The sequence below is a fragment of the Salmo salar genome, chromosome ssa02 (genome assembly GCF_905237065.1).
Source record: "Salmo salar chromosome ssa02, Ssal_v3.1, whole genome shotgun sequence".
Classification (NCBI taxonomy): Eukaryota; Metazoa; Chordata; class Actinopteri; order Salmoniformes; family Salmonidae; genus Salmo; species Salmo salar.
In genome coordinates, this window is record NC_059443.1 from 64,651,525 (window position 1) to 64,671,197 (window position 19,673).

Genomic DNA, 19,673 nt, shown 5'->3' on the forward strand with positions numbered 1-19,673 from the left:
TTCTCAACAACAAAACTGTGATCAAATTAAGATCCCACATCTGTTCCTACTATGTGACATACTATAATAAACTTGAACTCATTGCCCCTCAGTAGAAAGTGACAATAACGCTGGTGTTATTATGTTCACCTTCAGACCAGGACTTGGGGGGTCCGTTGGGGTTCTGTCCCTGCATGCCTGTTGGACCAGAGGGGCCTGGAGGAGGCATGTTGGGTCCCATCATCCCTACAACATTATATCAGGGGTATATTTAGAGAAAGGCTAATGTTTCAAACTTTTCAGACCTATTGGAAAACAGATATCCAGCTACTGTACCAGATCAAAACAATACAAGCTTGCTACTTCTCACAGCATTTAGATGCTGATTAATTGACTGATCAAATCAAATGTTATTGGTCACATACACTTGTTTAGCAGATGTTACTGGTCACATACACGTGTTTAGCAGATGTTATTGGTCACATACACTTGTTTAGCAGATGTTATTGGTCACATACACGTGTTTAGCAGATGTTATTGGTAACATACACTTGTTTAGCAGATGTTATTGGTCACATACACTTGTTTAGCAGATGTTATTGGTCACATACACTTGTTTAGCAGATGTTATTGGTAACATACACTTGTTTAGCAGATGTTATTTGTCACATACACTTGTTTAGCAGATGTTATTGGTCACATACACTTGTTTAGCAGATGTTATTGCGGGTGTAGCGAAATGCTTGAGATAAAATATATTTTATTAGTCCACACGAGATGGAAATGTGTCTTCTGCTTTGTATCCAACCCCACTCGATACACACACATTAGGTTGGAGAGGCTGGAGCAGACTGATCAATGCTTTGACTGATCAATGCTTTGACTGATCAATCTTCCCATTTCAACTAGCTACTGTTATTATACAGATCAATATCCAATGCTCCTCATTCTGCCTCCCTCACCGTGAGCTCTGCTGTAGCCCTGGCCCATGGGTCCTCCTGGTCCTTGTCCTGGCCCCACACCTCCAGGACCTCCAGGAGCCAGGCTGGGCATGGGCTGCCCCAGTCCCCCCTGCCCTGGCCCTGGACCCTGCATCCCTGGGCTGCACCCCATGGGCCTCTTCCCCTGGACAGCCATCTGGAGGTGGTCCGGTAGTGGCTGCCCCCTGGCCAGCATCTTATAGAGAGAACAGTTTATTAAAGTATCAATCCAGTACGTTAATGTTAGTTATTGTAACATGTGAATGATGTTCATTGATTTGCTTGTCTACCCAATTTCATGACCCCTTAGTCATGAAATTGTAATTAAATTAAAAAGCATATAAAGTGTCACTACAATATTTATATAACTGGTGACAAGGCATATTAGCTACATATTAAAAACAACATTGTGGACCGCTCAGAGTTTGGAGACATTACAAATAACCATAGGCAGTCATTACACATTATATATCAGTTATAATGTATCATCTTAAACACCTATTGGTCTTTCAACCATTAAATCATCAATATCTGTACATGCCTTATAGGCCATAATCTGGGCCCGCAGCTGGTGAAGCTGGTTCTGGTTGAAAGGAGTAGGGCCTCCTCCGGGGCCACCAGGGGTGGTGGGGCCAGGGCTGGGGCCATGAGGGCCAGGGCCGGAGACACTTTGCTGGGGCCCACCGGGCCGGTTCTGCTGCTGGTTCTGGCCCCCCAGGGTTTGGGAGTCCGGGTTGGAGGAGGTGTCTGAGGGGTTTGGACCAGCGCTAGAGGGTTGGAGAGGGCCAGAGGGGGGCCCGTTGGAAGGGACAGGGCTGGAGTGGTCAGAGCCGCCGAGTGGGGAGTGGTAGCCTGGTGAAGAGAGAGGGAGACGGAAAGAGAGAGAGAGAGAGAGAGAGAGATAGAGAAAGGGGATATTTAGTGAGGTGAAACATTACATAAAAATGAATAGATCTGACACAATATCCAATTCTACCATAATAGATAATCATATAGGTTCTATACAATACAGTTAATTCTGAACATTGTTCAACTGTGCACCCTACTGAACAGACCCCTGGTGAGAGTGTGTACCTACCTTGAGAGTGTTGGTCCATGGGGCTGGGAGGAGGGCCCATGCCACTGTGTCCTCCCTGTCTCATAGGCATGCCCTTCATCTGGGCAAAGCGGGACTCCTCACTCATGCCCTTCTCATGCATACCAGTTCTCTCCATGGCAGTCCTCTCCATACCAGTCCTCTCCATGGCAGTCCTCTCCATGGCAGTCCTCTCCATTCCAGTCCTCTCCATTCCAGTCCTCTCCATGGCAGTCCTCTCCATGGCAGTCCTCTCCATTCCAGTCCTCTCCATTCCAGTCCTCTCCATGGCAGTTCTCTCCATACCTTCCAGTGGCTACAGGGAGGGAGACATAGATACAAACAAATGTAGATATATCTACATGGAAACAGGTTTTGATTGTTGCAAGGAATTGTTTCAAAAAAGTGTATGTACTGTATTTACAGGGAGGAGCTACAGTTCCAGTCAAAAATAAGTTCATTAGAGTTACCAGCCTCAGAAATTGCAGCCCAAATAAATGGTTAAGAGAGTTCAAATAACAGACATCTCAACATCAACTGTTCAAAGTAGACTGCGTGAATCAGGTCTTCATGGTCGAATTGCTGCAAAGAAACCACTACTAAAGGACACCAATAAGAAGAAGAGACTTGATTGGGCCAAGAAACAAGAGCAATGGACATTAGACCGGTGGAAATCTGTCCTTTGGTCTGATGAGTCCAAATTTCAGATTTTTAGTTCCAACCGCCGTGTCTTTGTGAGACGCAGAGTAGGTGAATGGATGATCTCCGCATGTGTGGTTCCCACCGTGAAGCATGGAGGTGGTGGTGTGATGGTGCTTTGCTGGTGACACTGTCAGTGATTTACAGTGGGGGAAAAAAGTATTTGATCCCCTGCTGATTTTGTACGTTTGCCCACTGACAAAGAAAGGATCAGTCTACCATTTTAATGGTAGGTTTATTTGAACAGTGAGAGACAGAATAACAACAAAAATATCCAGAAAAACGCATGTCAGAAATGTTATAAATTGATTTGCATTTTAATGAGGGAAATAAGTATTTGACCCCCTCTCAATCAGAAAGATTTCTGGCTCCCAGGTGTCTTTTATACAGGTAACGAGCTGAGATTAGGAGCACACTCTTAAAGGGAGTGCTTCTAACCGCAGCTTGTTACCTGTAAAAAAGACACCTGTCCACAGAAGCAATCAATCAATCAGATTCCAAACTCTCCACCATGGCCAAGACCAAAGAGCTCTCCAAGCTCACAAGGCTGGAATGGGCTACAAGACCATCGCCAAGCAGCTTGGTGAGAAGGTGACAACATTTGGTGCGATTATTCGCAAATGGAAGAAACACAAAAGAACTGTCAATATCCCTCGGCCTGGGGCTCCATGCAAGATCTCACCTCGTGGAGTTGCAATGATCATGAGAACGGTGAGGAATCAGCCCAGACCTACACGGGAGGATCTTGTCAATGATCTCAAGGCAGCTGGGACCATAGTCACCAAGAAAACAATTGGTAACACACTACGCCGTGAAGGACTGAAATCCTGCAGCGCCCGCAAGGTCCCCCTGCTCAAGAATACATATACATGCCGTATGAAGTTTGCCAATGAAAATCTGAATGACTCAGAGGACAACTGGTGAAAGTGTTGTGGTCAGATGAGACCAAAATGGAGCTCTTTGACATCAACTCAACTCACCGTGTTTGGAGGAGGAGGAATGCTGCCTATGACCCCAAGAACACCATCTCCGTCAAATATGGAGGTGGAAACATTATGCTTTGGGGGTGTTTTTCTGCTAAGGGGACAGGACAACTTCACCGCATCAAAGGGACAATGGACAGGGCCATGTACCGTCAAATCTTGGGTGAGAACCTCCTTCCCTCAGCCAGGGCATTGAAAATGGGTCATGGATGGGTATTCCAGCATGACAATGACCCAAAACACACGGCCAAGGCAACAAAGGAGTGGCTCAAGAAGAAGCACATTAAGGTCCTGGAGTGGCGTTTTTCAATCTCCAGAACTTAATCCCATAGAAAATCGGTGGAGGGAGCTGAAGGTTCGAGTTGCCAAACGTCAGCCTCGAAACCTTAATGACTTGGAGAAGATCTGCAAAGAGGAGTGGGACAAAATCCCTCCTGAGATGTGTGCAAACCTGGTGGCCAACTACAAGAAACGTCTGACCTCTGTGATTGCCAACAAGGGTTTTGCCACCAAGTACTAAGTCATGTTTTGCAGAGGGGTCAAATACTTATTTCCCTCATTAAAATGCAAATCATTTTATAACATTTTTGACATGCGTTTTTCTGGATTTCTTTGTTGTTATTCTGTCTCTCACTGTTCAAATAAACCTACTATTAAAATTATAGACTGATCATTTCTTTGTTAGTGGGTAAACGTACAAAATCAGCAGGGGATCAAATACTTTCCCCCCCCACTGTATTTAGAATTTAAGGCACAGTTACCTAGCATGGCTACCACAGCATTCTGCAGCGATACGCTATCCCATCTGGTTTGCGCTTAGTGGGATTATCATTTGTTTTTCAACAGGACAATGACCCAACACACCTACAGGCTGTGTAAGGCTTATTTGACCAAAGAGATTGATGGAATGCTGTATCAGATGACCTGGCCTCCACTATCACCCGACCTCAACCCAATTGAGATGGTTTGGGATGAGTTTGACCGCAGAGTGAAGGAAAAGCAGCCAACAAGTGCTCAGCATATGTGGGAACTCCTTCAAGACTGTTGTAAAAGCATTCCAGGTGAAGCTGGTTGAGAGAATGCCGAGAGTGTGCAAAACTGTCATCAAGGCAAAGGGTGGCTACTTTGAAGACTCTCAAATATAAAATATATTTAGAATTGTTTAATAGTTTTTTGCTTACTACATGATTCCATATCTTTGCAGCAATTCGACCATGAAGGCCTGATTGACACAGGTCTCCTCTGAACAGTTGATGTTGAGATATGTCTGTTTCTTGAACTCTGTGAAGCATTTATTTGGCTGGTAACTCTAATGAACTTATCCTCTGCAGCAGAGGTAACTCTGGGTCTTCCTTTCCTGTGGCGGTCCTCATGAGAGCCAGTTTCATCATAGCGCTTGATGGTTTTTGCGACTGCACTTGAAGAAACTATCAAAGTTCTTGACATTTTCCGGAGTGACTGACCTTCATGTCTTAAAGTAATGATGGACTGTTGTTTCTCTTTGCTGATTTGAGCTGTTCTTGCCATCATATGGACTTGGTCTTTTACCAAATAGGACTATCTTCTGTATACCACCCCTTCCTTGTCACAACACAACTGATTGGCTCAAACACATTAAGGAGGAAAGAAATTCCACAAATTAACTTTTAAAAAGGCACACCTGTTAATTGAAATGCATTCCAGGTGACGACCTCATGAAGCTGGTTGAGAGAATGCCAAGAGTGTGCAAAGCTGTCATCTAGGCAAAGGGTGACTACATTGAATAATGTCAAATATAAAATATATTTTGATTTGTTTAATACTTTTTTAGTTACAACATGATTCCATATGTGCTATTTCATAGTTTGATGTCTTCACTATTGATGTCTTCACTACTTCACTACTATGTAGAAAATAGTAAAAATGAAGAAAAACCCTTGAATGAGTAGGTCTGTCCAAACTTTTGACTGGTACTGTAGATGGCAGACAAAGTAGCATGGAATAGAATAGAACACAACAGAAGAAAAAAACTTTATTGTCCACACAATGTGGAAATGTGACTTTGGTTCTGAAGGGTACAGCTGGTTAGGTACAGTAGCACTCAATAATCCACAAGGTGTCCTTACTTTGTGCAGAGGGTGCATGTTCTCCTGGGAGTATCCAGAGGGTCCAGGCTGAGGCAGGGGGTGACCTGAGGATGGAGGCCCTGGGCTGGGCCCCATCATGCTGTGAGAGGACCCCCCTGGAGAGGGACCAGGGCTGGGGCCAAGCATTGCCCCAGGAGAGGGCCCCGGGCCTGGGGAAGGACCCTGTCGAGGGGTACCCCCTATGGGAGGGTCTGGAGTGGACATCCAGAATGGATGGGTTGGGTGGAGGGGGAAGACCCTCCTGCTATTCGATGATAGTAGGGACCACTGGAGAGCGAGACAGAGGATAAACATGCATTAAGACTGATCATTAATTAATTAGTACTGAAATCCCATTGGGCATAATCCATTAAAATGTGTGAAGTTTGTCATGTCTATAAATAAATAAATTACTATGTAATAAGCGTTTTAATAGGACCCACCCATGATAGCTAAATGGTATGGCCATAATAAAATGAATGGTTGGAATGATGAAATGCCGGAGGTTTATTGAAGAAATATAGAAATATATAAAGCCAATAACCTATCGATTATCTGTCCATCGCTACTAAGTCACGATTTCATGATAGAAAAATAGGATTTCACTAGTTATCCATCCTTTCTGTCTGGCTGTTTGATGCACTCACACCCTGCGCTGCATCAAAGCACTCGCTGCGCACAGCCTCCCGTTCCATAGCAATTACACCGCTGTTTATACACGTCGGACTATCGACTCAACTTGAAAGGGGGGAAACATGAAAATTATATTATCCCTTGCCTATAGAGCATTAAATAGGAGTCTCGATGAAGGGGGAATGGCGGACTGTCTGTGATTGTGCCACAGTCGGACTTACCGGGAAAAATTAAAGGCTCGCCGGTGTCCCGTTGTCCAGAATTTGGTTATATTAGAGACGTCGCGACTGTCGTAATTAATGTTCTCACCCTTGCTCTTTCGTAAACATTGGAGCTGCGCTTGAAGCGGTATTTGAGTCAACGACTTGGCTCGAGCGCCCCCTCCCTCACCGTTGCAGTGATGACCGACTGTAGAGTCACCGCCACCGAGAATTGCGCATGCGTCCCTGTGCAGCAACAGAGCCAAGGTAGCCTATTGTGTATTGTTGCAAACTGACCGTAGGCTAGGCTACGCACTGTACTTTGTATATTAGTTATGTCTTGTCTAGATTTCCAAATCATATGTTATTTGGTGATTGATATTTAGATAAAAACCAAATGCAAAGATGAATCCTTCACACAGACTGAGCAGTGACTATTTTTCCCAGACTGAATTTAGATCAACATCAGTTCCAAGGATACTATTTGATTTGATGCTATTACAGCAAAGGGTCTAGTCTGTGTTACAGATGTTATATCTAAACCAAATACCACTATCCATGTAGGAGCATACAGTGCCTTCAAAACACAGATTCAACCACAACCCTTTACACAATACATTAAGTGTTTATGTAATGTCATATTTTAAATAGTATATAACTGCCTTAACGTTGCTGGACCCCAGAAGGAGTAGCTGTTGACGGGATCCTTAATAAATACAAAGACCAGGGATGTTTTCCAATGCAAAGAAGGGCACCTATTGGTAGAAGGGTAAAACAATAATAATAAAGCAGACATTGACTATCCCTTTGAGCATGATGAAGTTATTAAATTACACTTTGGATGGTGTATCAATACACCCAGTCACTACAAAGATAAAGCGTCCTTCCAAACTCAGTTGCCGGAGAGGAATGAAACCGCTCAGGGATTTCACCATGACGCCAATGGTGACTTTAAAACAGTTTAATGGCTGCGATAGAACACTGAGGATGGATTAAGAACATTGTAGTTACTCCACAAATGTAACCTAAATAACATGCTTCTTGTTTGCAATTAGGCACAAAATGTAAAACATCAACAAAATGTGGCAAAGAAATTAACTTTATGTCCCAAATACAAAGCATTATGTTTGGGGCAAATCCAAAACAACACATCACTGAGAACCACTTAATGTTTTCAAGCATGGTGGTGGCTACATCATGTTATGGGTATGCTTGTTATCGGCCAGGACGAGGAAGCTTTTTGGATAAAAACAAACACGGAATAGAGCTAAGCACAGTCCAAATCCTAGAGGAAAACCTGGTTCAGTCTGCTTTCCAACATACACTGGGACACAGTCACATTTCAACAGGACAATAACCCAAAACATAAGGCCAAATATACACTGGAGCTGTCTAGCAATGATCAACAACCAACTTGACAGAGCTTGAAGAAGTTTAAAAATAATAAATGTGCAAATACTGTACAATCCAGGTGTGTAAAGCTCTTAGACTTACCAAGAAAGACAAGCTGTAATCGCTGCCAAAGGTGATTCTAACATGTATTGACTCAGGGGTGAATACAAAATATTTAGTGCCTTCGGAAAGTATTCAGACCCCTTTACTTTTTCCATATTGTTACGCTAGAGCCTTATTCTACAATATATTTTTCCCCCCTCATCAATCTACACACCATACCACATAATGTCAAAGCAAAAACAGGGGTATTGTGTAGATTGCTGAGGAGTTGTTTTTATTTAAGCAAATTTTACAATAACGCTGTAACATAACAAAATGTGGAAAAAGTCAAGGGGTCTGCATACTTACCGAAGGCACTGTAGATATAGATATACAGTGAAATCAGAAAGTATTCAGATCCCTTTCCCTTTTCCACATTTTGTTACAGCATTATTCTAAAATGCATTAAATACATTTTCCCCTCATTAATCTACACACAATACCCCATAATAAACAGAGCAAAAACAGTTATAATTTTTTGCAAATGTATTAAAAATAAAAAAACAGAAATACCTTATTTACACAAGTATTCAGACCCTTTGCTATGAGACTCAAAATTGAGGTGGTGACCCTCAACCCGATGGTCACTCTGACAGAGCTCCAGAGTTCCTCTGTGGAGATGGGAGAACCTTCCAGAAGGACAACCATCTCTGCAGCACTCCACCAATCAGGCCTTTATGGTGGAGTGGCCAGACAGAAGCCACTCCTGGGTAAAAGGCACATGACAGCCTGCTTGGAGTTTCCCAAAAAGGCAACCAAAGGACTCAGACCATGAGAAACAAGATTATCTGGTCTGAATGCCAAGCTTCACCGCTGGAGGAAACCTGGCACCATCCCTACGGTGAAGCATAGTGGTGGCAGCATCATGTGGGGATGTTTTTCAGAAGTAGGGACTGGGAGACTAGTCAGGATTGAGGCAAAGCTGAACAGAGCAAAGTACAGAGAGATCCTTGATAAAAACTGTTCCAGAGTGCTCAGGACCTCAGACTGGGGCGAAGGTTCACCTTCCAACAGGACAACGACCCTAAGCACACAGCCAAGACTACACAGGAGTGGCTTCGGGACAAGTCTGTGAATGTCCTTGAGTGGCCCAGCCAGAGCCTGGACTTGAACCAGATCGAACATCTCTGGAGAGACCTAAAAATAGCTGTGCAGCGAAGCTCCCCATCCAACCTGACAGAGTTTAAGAGGATGTGCAGAGAAGAATGGGAGAAGCTCCCCAAATACAGGTGTGCCAAGCTTGTAGCGTCATACCCAAGAAGAATTGAGGCTGTAATCGCTGCTTCAACAAAGTACTGAGTAAAGGGTCTGAATAGATATGTAAATGTGATATTTCAGTTTATTTTTAATACATTTCTAAACCTGTTTTTGCTTTTGTCATTGAGGCATTGTGTGTAGATTGATAAGGGGGGGAAAAACAATTTAATTCATTTTAGGATAAAGCTGTAACGTGACAAAATTCTGAAAAAGTCAAGTGGTATGAATACTTTTAGAATGCACTGGTGTGTGTGTGTGTGTGTGTGTGTATATATATATATTTTTTTAAGTGTTAGAATTTTTCCTTCCACAAAAAGTAAATTCATTTTAATCCCAATTTGTAACAAAACATGGAAAAAGTCAAGGGGTGTGAATAGTTTCTCAAGGCACTGTAAGAGATAGTGGTTTTTACACAGGATAAAGATTGTGACGATGTGGGACAATGTGGGACAATAGACACTTAGATAAGGAGGTTGTTACTCGCCAGAATCCTGGCTGGCACAAAACATACACATGTAGGCCAAGAGTTCAATCAATCTTATATTCAGACAATAAATACAAAAAAAAAGTTACCTTTAATAACATTCTATACAACAGTTTTACAAAGTCATGTTGTCCACATGAATGCAGTCCCTTATTAGGGTGGCCATTAGCACATTTAAGACGTCTACACATGACAATTCTTCACTTTATTGAGAAAATAAATGTCACCTTTATGAGATAATATACACATGGACAAGAGTGAAATACACAGATTACTGGGGTGAATCCTAACTCGCCAACCTCGCATTTTCACTTATTCTCCCATTGACTTCAATGAATGATCAGTGAACATTCAGGTTAAGTGAAAGTCAAGATTTGCCCCTTAGAGGATACCTGTTGCACACAGGTCAGAAGCCTAATTAAAACGTGAGATCAAGCATCCAATCAACAGTGTTTTAACCACTGCCCAGAATGCTTCATTTTATTTTGGGGTTGAGGGAGCTTGTGACGTGACTTTGATATCTAACTTGGGGAGTTTAATGCTTAGATCAGGGCTGTTCAATGTCGGTCCTGGTTTTCATCCTCTCCTTCTAATAAGGACCTAATTCAGACCTGGCTGAGACACCAGGTGAGTGCAATTAACTACCAGGTAGAAACAAAAAAACAGAAGTGTTTTGGCCCTCCAGGACCAGACTTGAACAGCCCTGACTTAGATATTAATATGCAGGTCTCCAAAGTGCAAGGCTTTTAACTCTACCTTAATAAATTGAAGTTACACGTGTTCAAAAACACCTTGCACTTTGTCCAAAGTGAGGCATCCCCCCCACCAGTACTCAGCAGCACCACCTTGTTAAAAAAATTATGAGGAGGACTCTAAAAGGAATGGAGTTCAGAATCATTCATTCAACAAGTCTCACTACAACCAAAAGCTGTCTTCACCCAAAAAGGCATCCGATTCTCTATCTAGTGTACGATGTAGGGAATAGGGTGTCATTTTGGACATAGCCTCTTGGTAAAATGGATAATTTCCCATCATCTAGATAGGAGCTAGTGTAACACATTACACAAAAGGGGCTATTGTTGTAACAGTGGATTCCTGTTAGTGTGTTGCAAGTTGATACTGGTAGACTAATTGACAAGAGAGACCTGATGAAATAGTGTGAGAGTGTAGCAGACCTAGGGTTCAATTAGTATTGGTTTTCTGAGCTTGCCTGGTGTTTTCTGAGCTTGCTAGGGCAAAAAGAATAGTCCCAAAAGTGCAAACATTGCCCATCTGGCACTCCAGGCAGGTTAAATCAACTCTCAGTGCCTTTTGGAAAATCAAAAAAAAAAAGCAAGTACTATTTGAACCCAGGTGTGGAAACCAGTGAGCGAGGTTAGGTAGGGAGCCCAGCCCAGGTCATTTACTGTCACCTGAATGGTGTGTCAAAGGACGGCACAACTAAAGGCAGGGTTGGGAATGCTGCAATGAAATTCATATAGCCATGTAGTATGAATGTAGTACTATAGCCATGACACTGAATTAAGATGGCACAGGGAATATAAGAGTACAGTAGAGGAATGTGAACATAACAGCAACTCAACACACCAACAGCTTCAGTTCGCACACACTTAATAGCTCTTACAAAACAGAAATGAATGTAAAAAGTGTACAGCAGTATTTTAATACAAGTCAGAGAGAAGAGGGCTGAGTACCTTGTCTTCCACTACTAGTGATCCCCGTCATGTAGCATGTATCAAACAGGCTCCGTGTTTCCAGTTGTTATTATTCCCAAAATGAAGTCAGAGGCCCCATCCCAAATCCCTACGGCCTTGGAGATCCGAGCGGATTTGATTGGTATAAGCAATATGGTGAAGCTTACACCTAGCCTACTTTATATTACTAACACCTGTCAGATCATCTCAGATCTCCATAAGTGCATAGGGCTTAGGGGTCCATTTGGGATGGGGCAACAGTCCAATTTAGAAATGCCTAGCGTTAGTTTCTAAGACCTGTTTCTTCCCAGACAGACCGACAGTGAGATTCAGTTGAAGCCTCGCCTCGAATATGACGGACACAAATTCCAGAGTTTGTGATATAGCAGAAAGCATATATCCACTTTGAGCTCTATAAAAACAGGGAAATGGAATCCATCCCAAAATTGTAAGTCAGTCTTTCCCCGTTTGCTTACATTTCGTTCCTCAGGAACACAAACCAGTACTCACAGGAAGACAAAGTCGTCAGAGCTGCCTATGGTGTTGCTCCTGCTTAGCTTGCCTTGGGGTAGCATGTGGGCGGGGCCAGGGGAGGTGTCAGAGTGAGGATGGGAGGAGCTGTGGCCCACCAGTCCATAGTCCTGGGCCTGGCCCTCCACGAAGGTAAAGATGGGGTACTTCTCTTCGGGCGACGATAGGGCCTGGGGTGGAATGTGAAAGTGTTGAATTGGTCACTTATTAAAGTCACCCAGAATAAGATAAGATCTTTATGTAAGTGATGTATACAGTAACAATGCAACTGATGCATAAGTGATGTATACAGTAACAGTTAGTGTAACTAATGTATACAGTTGATGTAATCAGTCAAAAGTTTGGACACACCTACTCATTCCATGAATTTTCCATTATTTTTGCTATTTTCTACATTGCACAAGCAAGTCTCTTCTTCTTATTGGTGTCCTTTAGTAGTGGTTTCTTTGCAGCAATTCCACCATGAAGGCCTGATTGACACAGTCTCCTCTGAACAGTTGATGTTGAGATGTGTCTGTTACTTGAACGCTGTGAAGGATTTATTTGGGCTGCAATCTGAGGTGCAGTTAACTCTAATGCACTTATCCTCTGTAGCAGAGGTAACTCTGGGTCTTCCTTTCCTGTGGCGTTTCTCATGAGAGCCAGTTTCATCATAGCGCTTAGTTTTTGCGACTGAACTTTAAGAAACTGTCAAAGATCTTGACATTTTCCAGATTGACTGACCTTTATGTCTTAAAGTAGTGATGGACTGTCATTTCTCTTTGCTTATTTGAGCTGTTCTTGACATAATATGGACTTGGCCTTTTACCAAATAGGGCCATCTTCTGAATACCACCCCTACCTTGCCACAACACAACTGATTGGCTCAAACACATTGAGGAGAGGCACACCTGTTAATTGAAATGCATTCCAGGTGACTACCTCATGAAGCTGGTTGAGAGAATGCCAAGAGTGTGCAAAGTTGTCATCAAGGCAAAGGGTGGCTACTTTGAACAATCTGAAATATATTTCGATTTGTTTAACAATTTTCTTTGGATGCTAAATGATTCCATACGTGTTATTTCATAGTTTTGATGTCTTCACTATTATTCTACAATGTAGAAAATAGTCAAAATAAAGAAAAGAAAACGTGGAATGAGTAGGTGTCCAAACTTTTGAATGGTTCTGAATAAGTGATGCATCACTGATGCGTAAGAAATGTGTAACATATCTATCTATAAGTGACGAATAAGCCATCTAAGTTGCGTCGCTTCAACTCATGCATCTATAAATCATACCAGCGTCAAAGTTACAGAGATCTATAAATTAACTATATGTGATGCATAACTAATGTATAAATGATGCATAAGTGATGAATGTATACATGAGTAAAAAGAGATTTGAAATGAGGCCAAGAGGCTGAGCTCACCACACAGACGGCGGAACACAGAGACTCAAAGTCCTTCTTGTTCTTGGCGTAGAAGCCTATAGTACAACTGGGGTCCATGCGACTGAAGGGCATCTTCCTGGGCGAGCTACAGTGGAACGACTGGGGAGGTGGGGAGGAGAGAGAGGGAGGGAGGGGGGAGAGCATTACAGACAAGGTACACGTCTGAATCTGAAATGACCTACTTTGATCCAGTCAAAACATGCTTATCTGCGTCATAGCACAGACAGACAAAGTCCAAAGACAGATGGAGCGGCAAAGGAGAGATCAAGTGATATCAAGTCCAACCAACCTCCAGTGGGAAGTTGTCTTGAGTGACATCCACCACGGCCTGACAGTAGTGAGGGTCCAGATACAGCAGCTGCTCGTCTGATTGGACAGGAAATAGGAAGAAGGCGAGGTTAGGTTAAATGACAGCCCACTGTCCAATCAGAAGCAACTGAACCAGGAAGTAGAGTGCAGTTCTTACCTTGGCAGCCGATAAAGAACAGCGAATGCTTGGGTTTGCCGCCGATGATTCCGATACAGCATTCTAACCTGAGAATGTTCTTAATACACAAAGAAATCCATATTCATGTTAGAGCGACATCAACCATGGAGAAATAACAAGCTTTGTGACTAAGGTTAGGTTATGAAAGTGTGTGTGTACATGCGTGTACACACCCTGACACACTCGATGTAGGAGGGGTTGAGAGAGTCTCCACCTAGTCGGACTGGAACCAGTATGATGACAGACTTCCAGCCTGGACCACTGGGCTCAGGATCAGATATACTCTGGTTCAATGACTGGTCACATAGATGCACCACGTCCATTTTGTACACTGAAAGAAACACACAATGACACCATGGGCCTAAGTTTCACTAGGGACATGTCCCCCCCACATTCTGTAATGTAATTTTTGCCCTCCCCATTTTGTAATTTAATTGTGATACAGAAATGAGACATAGTTCAGCTCCATTCAAAAGACCAATGACAAAAACATCACTTATGACGAGAACATTTGAGATGGACCAAACATACAATATCTGGTGAATTCGACAAACGATAACACCAACCAACAACACCAACCAACCACCCAGTAGGAAAGGTACAGTGTAAAGTCAAACTCACCGGTACAGTCCTGCGCTACATATACAGCCAGGTTGTGAACATCAGAAGTCTTGGCAACTGCTTTTCTGGAAAACAAACATACATGTTTAATGTCACAACATACTGATGCTACTGGGCATGAAGTAAATATCAGGGTTTGGTTCAATTCCATTTCAATTCAGAAAGTAAACCAAATGTTGATTCTAATTCCAAATGTTCCTCATTGAACGACATTGAAAACAATTGGAATTTCAGTTTACTTCCTGAATTGAGTGGAATTGTAATGTAATTGACTCCAACCCTGGTAAACGTCAACATACAGTCAGGCACACCCCCGAGCCTCCTTAAAAAATATAATAGCAACCAAAACATCTACACAATAAAGGTGCATCCGTAAACATGTCTGCTGGAGATCATTCTGATGCACTATGGCATTACAGACATCTATCAAAAATCTAAGTACAGAAATCAAATGCATGCTGATGCCATCACTGACTTGAACGATGTATGTTCTATAGATTCTACTTCTATGGCTGATGCTCTGACAGCATCATTATCTTGACCACACCCCATGGAGGGCTCCTCACCGTAGTATGTGTGCCACCACTGAGGGGCCGTACCAGTCCCCCGCCTTCTTCCCTGAGCTCTTCCCCAATTCTACCAGCTGGTGCACCCCAAACGGGGCCGGGGGCTCGTCCCCAAACCAGGCCACAACCCTCCGGTGGAGGGGCTCAGCCTGCCTGTCCCTGCCCGACTCGGGCCTCTTCTTCTGGGTATGGTTGAGAGCCGTGCCCCCTGGCATGGAGGTCTTCTGGGGCGTGGTGGGGGTCCGTGAGGAGGAGGAGTGGCCGAAGGAGGGGATGGGTACGCCTCCAGCGCGGGACGGGGAGCGGGGTCTCAGAGCCTCAAAGTCCACGTCGACGAACTGCTGGGCGTCTGGCCACGACCAGTCTAGACAACACAATACAGACAGTTAGTAATGATCGATGGGGAGATGGAAGAGAGAGCGAGAGCGAGAGATGTGGCAGAAAGAGAAACAAGAGTGAGAGACAGACAGGGGCCCCATCCCAAATGGACCCCTACGCACTGGTGGAGATCTGAGAGGATCTGACAGGTGTATGCAATATGTTAATAGCTCCACCCCGCTAGGTGTAAGTTTCACCGATCGTATTGCTTATACCAAACAAATCCTCTCAGATCTCCACAATTGTATGCGCATAGGGGTCCATTTGGGATTGGGCCAGAGTTGGAGTAGTTGTCTCATATGAAGAGGTCCCATCTTTGTATCTATACCCATTTAGAGCCCTCTTTCTAACTCCGTCTCACCTCGTGGCAGCAGATGTAGCAGTAGGCCCTGGGCCAGCAGCATCTGTCCGCTCCGCAGCATGCAGCCCCACCCACAGTCTGTAGTCAAGGTGGAGCCCTCCAGCTGGGGGAACTCCCTACGGTAGGTCAGCCACAGCCGAGACACGAACGCCCGCCTGAAGCGCTCCACCTCGTCTGGAAGGTGAGAGAGATACCCAGTGAGCAGAACTGGTTAAAATACATCTTTCCAACCAGTTTTTCTCACTGGGTATGGAGCAGAGAGTGTCATCTATTTTACCAGGAAGTCTTTTGAAGTTGGAGTGGGGTTGTTGGAGGTTAGCTACCTTCACTATTGAGCAGATATGAGTGGCCCATTACAGTCACTGGAGAGCTCTTGTTGAATGTGGTCTTCGACTTGACCGACCAGCCTAAAGAGGGAAAAGAAACAGAACAGACCTTTTTAGAGGGGATTCTTTGTCTTGATGACTGGTTGAGGAAGGGGGAAGTTGACTTCGGGAGGGCTATTACACATAGCTTTGTATGAGACTTCTGTTAAGAAGAAGAAGAAAGAAAAAAGACCTAACAAAGATTATTCACACAGAAAGTACAAAGACTAGAAAATCCCCCTTGTTGCTATTTCTTAAGAAAATAAAAAAAAGCCATTGTTAAAACTGACTGTATGGAAAAACTGGAAGTTATGTCTGTTGCTGTTAAACAGCTATATAGAACTATCCGCCTTATGGAAAAAAGTTCAAATGAACCCACTGACTGACCGTATTTGACATTATTCCACGCCGACATCAGTTTGGTCTTGAGTTTGTCCACCTCGTCTGGCTCTCCAGCAGTGGTGGCCTCTCTGGTTCCACCCCCACCGACATCAGTACCCTGCCGGTTCCCAAAGCTACTTCCTCTGCCAGGGTCCACCAGCTGGGGCTGCTGGGGCCTCCTGGTCTCCTCTCTCTGGAAGGTGTCATCCTGACCCACCACTCCTACTCCCCCCACCACTCCTACTCCCCCCACCACTCCTACTCCCCCCACCACTCCTACTCCCCCCACATACTGAACTGCACTGGGAGACACGGAGTTCATGGCTCAGGCTTACAGCTGGGCTCTGCAGATCCTCATTGCAATAGGGACCTGACGGAAGAGAGGGATGAGAGAGAGAGGGGTGGGGATGAGAGATAGAAAATCAATGTTCACGACAGTGCATGCATGTGTAATTTGATTAGCTTTGGAGTAAGGGCTATATGTGTCGCTCTCCTCTTGTCTGTCCAGCACTAAGATGACATTTAAACATTAACATTGAAAGACAGAGGTTAAGCTAGTTGTGCTTCTAAATAATGACTGATGTGAGGCAGATTTTCTCTCATTTCATGCAGATTCACAAGAAAGTGGATCTGAAAGTGGCAGGGATTAAACATTTTTGATGACTTTGCTATTATTATGCAGACCAGAACAGCTGTCGCAGTGGTTAGGCTAGTGAATGCTATTGAGAAAAACAATATTAGTCACAGTCAGTTTCAAAGTAAACCACTTCTCCCTCCTTCCCCGATGTGAAACTGCACTGAACAAAAATAAATGCAAAATGCTATAATTTCTACGATTTTACTGAGTTACAGTTCACAGAAGGAAATCCTTCAATTGAAATAAATTCATTAGGCCCTAATCTATGGATTTCACATGACTGGGAATATAGATATGCTGGACTGGCTTAGTTACACGTGGTCTGCGGTTGTAAGGTCGGTCGGATGTACTGCTAAATTCTCTAAAACGACTTGAGGCGGCTTATGGTAGAGAAATTAACATTCAATTATTTGGCAACAGCTGTTGTGGACATTCCTGCAGTCAGCATGCCAATTGCATACTCCCTCAATGAGACATCTGTGGCATTGTGTTGTGTGACAAATCTGCACATTTTAGAGTGGCCTTTTATTGTCCCCAGCACAAGGTGTGGCTTTGTATGCCATTTAATCAGCTTCTTCATATGCCACATCTGTCAGGTGGATGGATTATTTTGGCAAAGGAGAAAATGGTCACTAACAGGGATGTAAACAAATTTGAGAGAAATAAGCTTTTAGCACATGGAAAATGTCTGGGATCTTTTATTTCATCTCATGGAACATAGGACTAAAACTTTACATGTTGCATTTCAGATTTTCGTTCAGTATAGTTGAAAAAAGGCTGTGGGTATCACTTAGTTTAGAGTCATCACAGGATGATGTGCCTGAGTGACAAGAGAACATATGTTACACAGTAACAGACACAGTAACACTGGAATGTTGAACAAGTGACTTAACTTCCTACTCTGTACTGAAACTGGAAATAGTTTATTTAACCTAATGATGAGGAATTTCTGTCCTTTCTGGGAAAACACGATAGAATAGCCATCATGTGATTGGTGTGTGACAACAAACAGCTGGGGGTGACAGTGAGAAGCCTTGGTAGCGGATGGTCAAAAGATGTAGCTAACTAACTAGCCTTTTCTACACTGTAGCCTACCTATTAACTATGATAACCATCCTGTTATTTAAGAAGTAACCAAGCTGTCACGCTTCTTAAAAATCACTAGCTCTGACATGACAGCTAGTTACACCTATTAAGGGGCTACAGGCTGGCTAAACTAGATGATATTGGCTTAACCACTAACTTACCTTGTTAGTTAGCCGGCTAGTTACTAGCTAAACCTCATCCAACACAACATAGCCAAGATCATAACCTTACCACTTTGTGAAGAGTGTCATTGACATGAGAGGTCTTCAACCAAGTAAAATCTTAAAATTGCTTGATAGGAAATGCTCAGAAATGCAGGGTTGAGACCACGTACTACGTAGCTTTGCTGTGGTAACTCAATACTGATAGTTAGCTGCCAAGCTACAGTAGCTAGCTAGCTGTCAACGCATCTGGTTAGCAACTTTGTAGAAAACAGGCTAACGCGTTAATGTCTCGCCTTTCTTGACGACTCCAGGACAACCACAGCCAATGTCAGCGATTAAAATGTATTCTACATCCAACGAGTAATGTTAAACTCAGTCGAATTATAGCTCACCCAACGATTTACTTCGCATGCTAGCTAGTTGCTCTACGTCTGAGCTAGTTAGCTTGCAGGATCAGCGGGTTGACAGCATACAATAAGGAGGGCTCTAGATACTTCCTGACAGACTGTACTAACAACATGATTGGTCAACCTACTGATACGAGCAAATATATTGATTTAAATCCTAACAATAAATCATAGCGCGCGTTTTATTGGCTAATATTTTACACATTGACGTTCGTCATATTATGTAAATAAGCTGGCGTCCATGGGGTGTATAGACCTAGTGTAACTGTGTGAATGAAATGAGATCATGCATTTTATTATGATTAACCTGTACTGCTTATCCTTGGTATGCTCTCCTGAGCATGTCGTGTGACTAATCGTGCAAACTACCAAAAGCCTGTTGTCTAAATATAGTTCAGTCATAATTGTAGAACTCTGTGATGATCTTGTTGTATATTTCTCAACTAGCTAAGTCTCTATATAACTTTACCCTGAGCAAAAATACTTTTTTTTAAATTCCAATAACATAGATAAGAAACTCGAATTCATTGTTAATGTTATACTTATGAGTAAATTCTATATTCATAAATTACCTTTTTTAATGACCCCCAGATTTCAAGCCTTTACATATGACTTTGTAGGTCTTTTGAATTCCCTTAAGTTACAAAAAAAAGTAATTGTACATTAAAATATTATTG

General features: G+C 43.2%; 2 protein-coding genes across 3 annotated transcripts in view; both read right to left on the minus strand.

Annotated features, from left to right (window-relative positions):
- Window positions 1-11,843, minus strand: part of LOC106590075 (transcription activator BRG1) — a 33,174-nt gene extending 21,331 nt beyond the window's left edge. Inside the window, 6 exon segments of the mRNA XM_045707924.1 lie at window positions 130-225; window positions 942-1,155; window positions 1,501-1,811; window positions 2,038-2,350; window positions 5,822-6,109; window positions 11,584-11,843. Of these exon segments, the coding sequence (XP_045563880.1) occupies window positions 130-225; window positions 942-1,155; window positions 1,501-1,811; window positions 2,038-2,350; window positions 5,822-6,046 (1,159 nt within the window). The 5' untranslated portion in view covers window positions 6,047-6,109; window positions 11,584-11,843.
- Window positions 9,962-19,079, minus strand: LOC106590125 (cysteine protease ATG4D). 2 transcript variants are annotated; one of them, XM_014180743.2, is made up of 11 exons: window positions 18,982-19,079; window positions 16,709-17,072; window positions 16,280-16,363; window positions 15,957-16,130; window positions 15,218-15,581; window positions 14,652-14,716; window positions 14,204-14,361; window positions 14,010-14,088; window positions 13,833-13,909; window positions 13,523-13,642; window positions 9,962-12,284 (listed from the first exon to the last, which is right to left on the minus strand). In XM_014180743.2, the coding sequence occupies exons 2-11, from the start codon at window positions 17,022-17,024 to the stop codon at window positions 12,090-12,092; spliced, it is 1,632 nt and encodes a 543-aa protein (XP_014036218.2). In that variant the 5' UTR covers window positions 17,025-17,072; window positions 18,982-19,079; the 3' UTR covers window positions 9,962-12,089. The 2 variants fall into 2 exon arrangements, with proteins under 2 accessions (XP_014036218.2, XP_014036209.2); XM_014180734.2 differs by having other exon boundaries at window positions 18,657-19,071.
- Between the last annotated feature and the right edge of the window lie 594 nt (window positions 19,080-19,673).

What these genes read in the sequence shown, in the direction of transcription:
- LOC106590125 (XM_014180743.2), bottom strand. Translation starts at nt 17,024, where the DNA reads ATGAACTCCGTGTCTCCCAGTGCAGTTCAGTATGTGGGGGGAGTAGGA. An exon ending in TGTAGCGCAGGACTGTACCG is followed by an intron (nt 14,362 to 14,651) that starts GTGAGTTTGACT and finishes TGTTTCTTTCAG; the next exon opens with TGTACAAAATGGACGTGGTG. An exon ending in CCTACATCGAGTGTGTCAGG is followed by an intron (nt 14,089 to 14,203) that starts GTGTGTACACGC and finishes TTGTGTATTAAG; the next exon opens with AACATTCTCAGGTTAGAATG.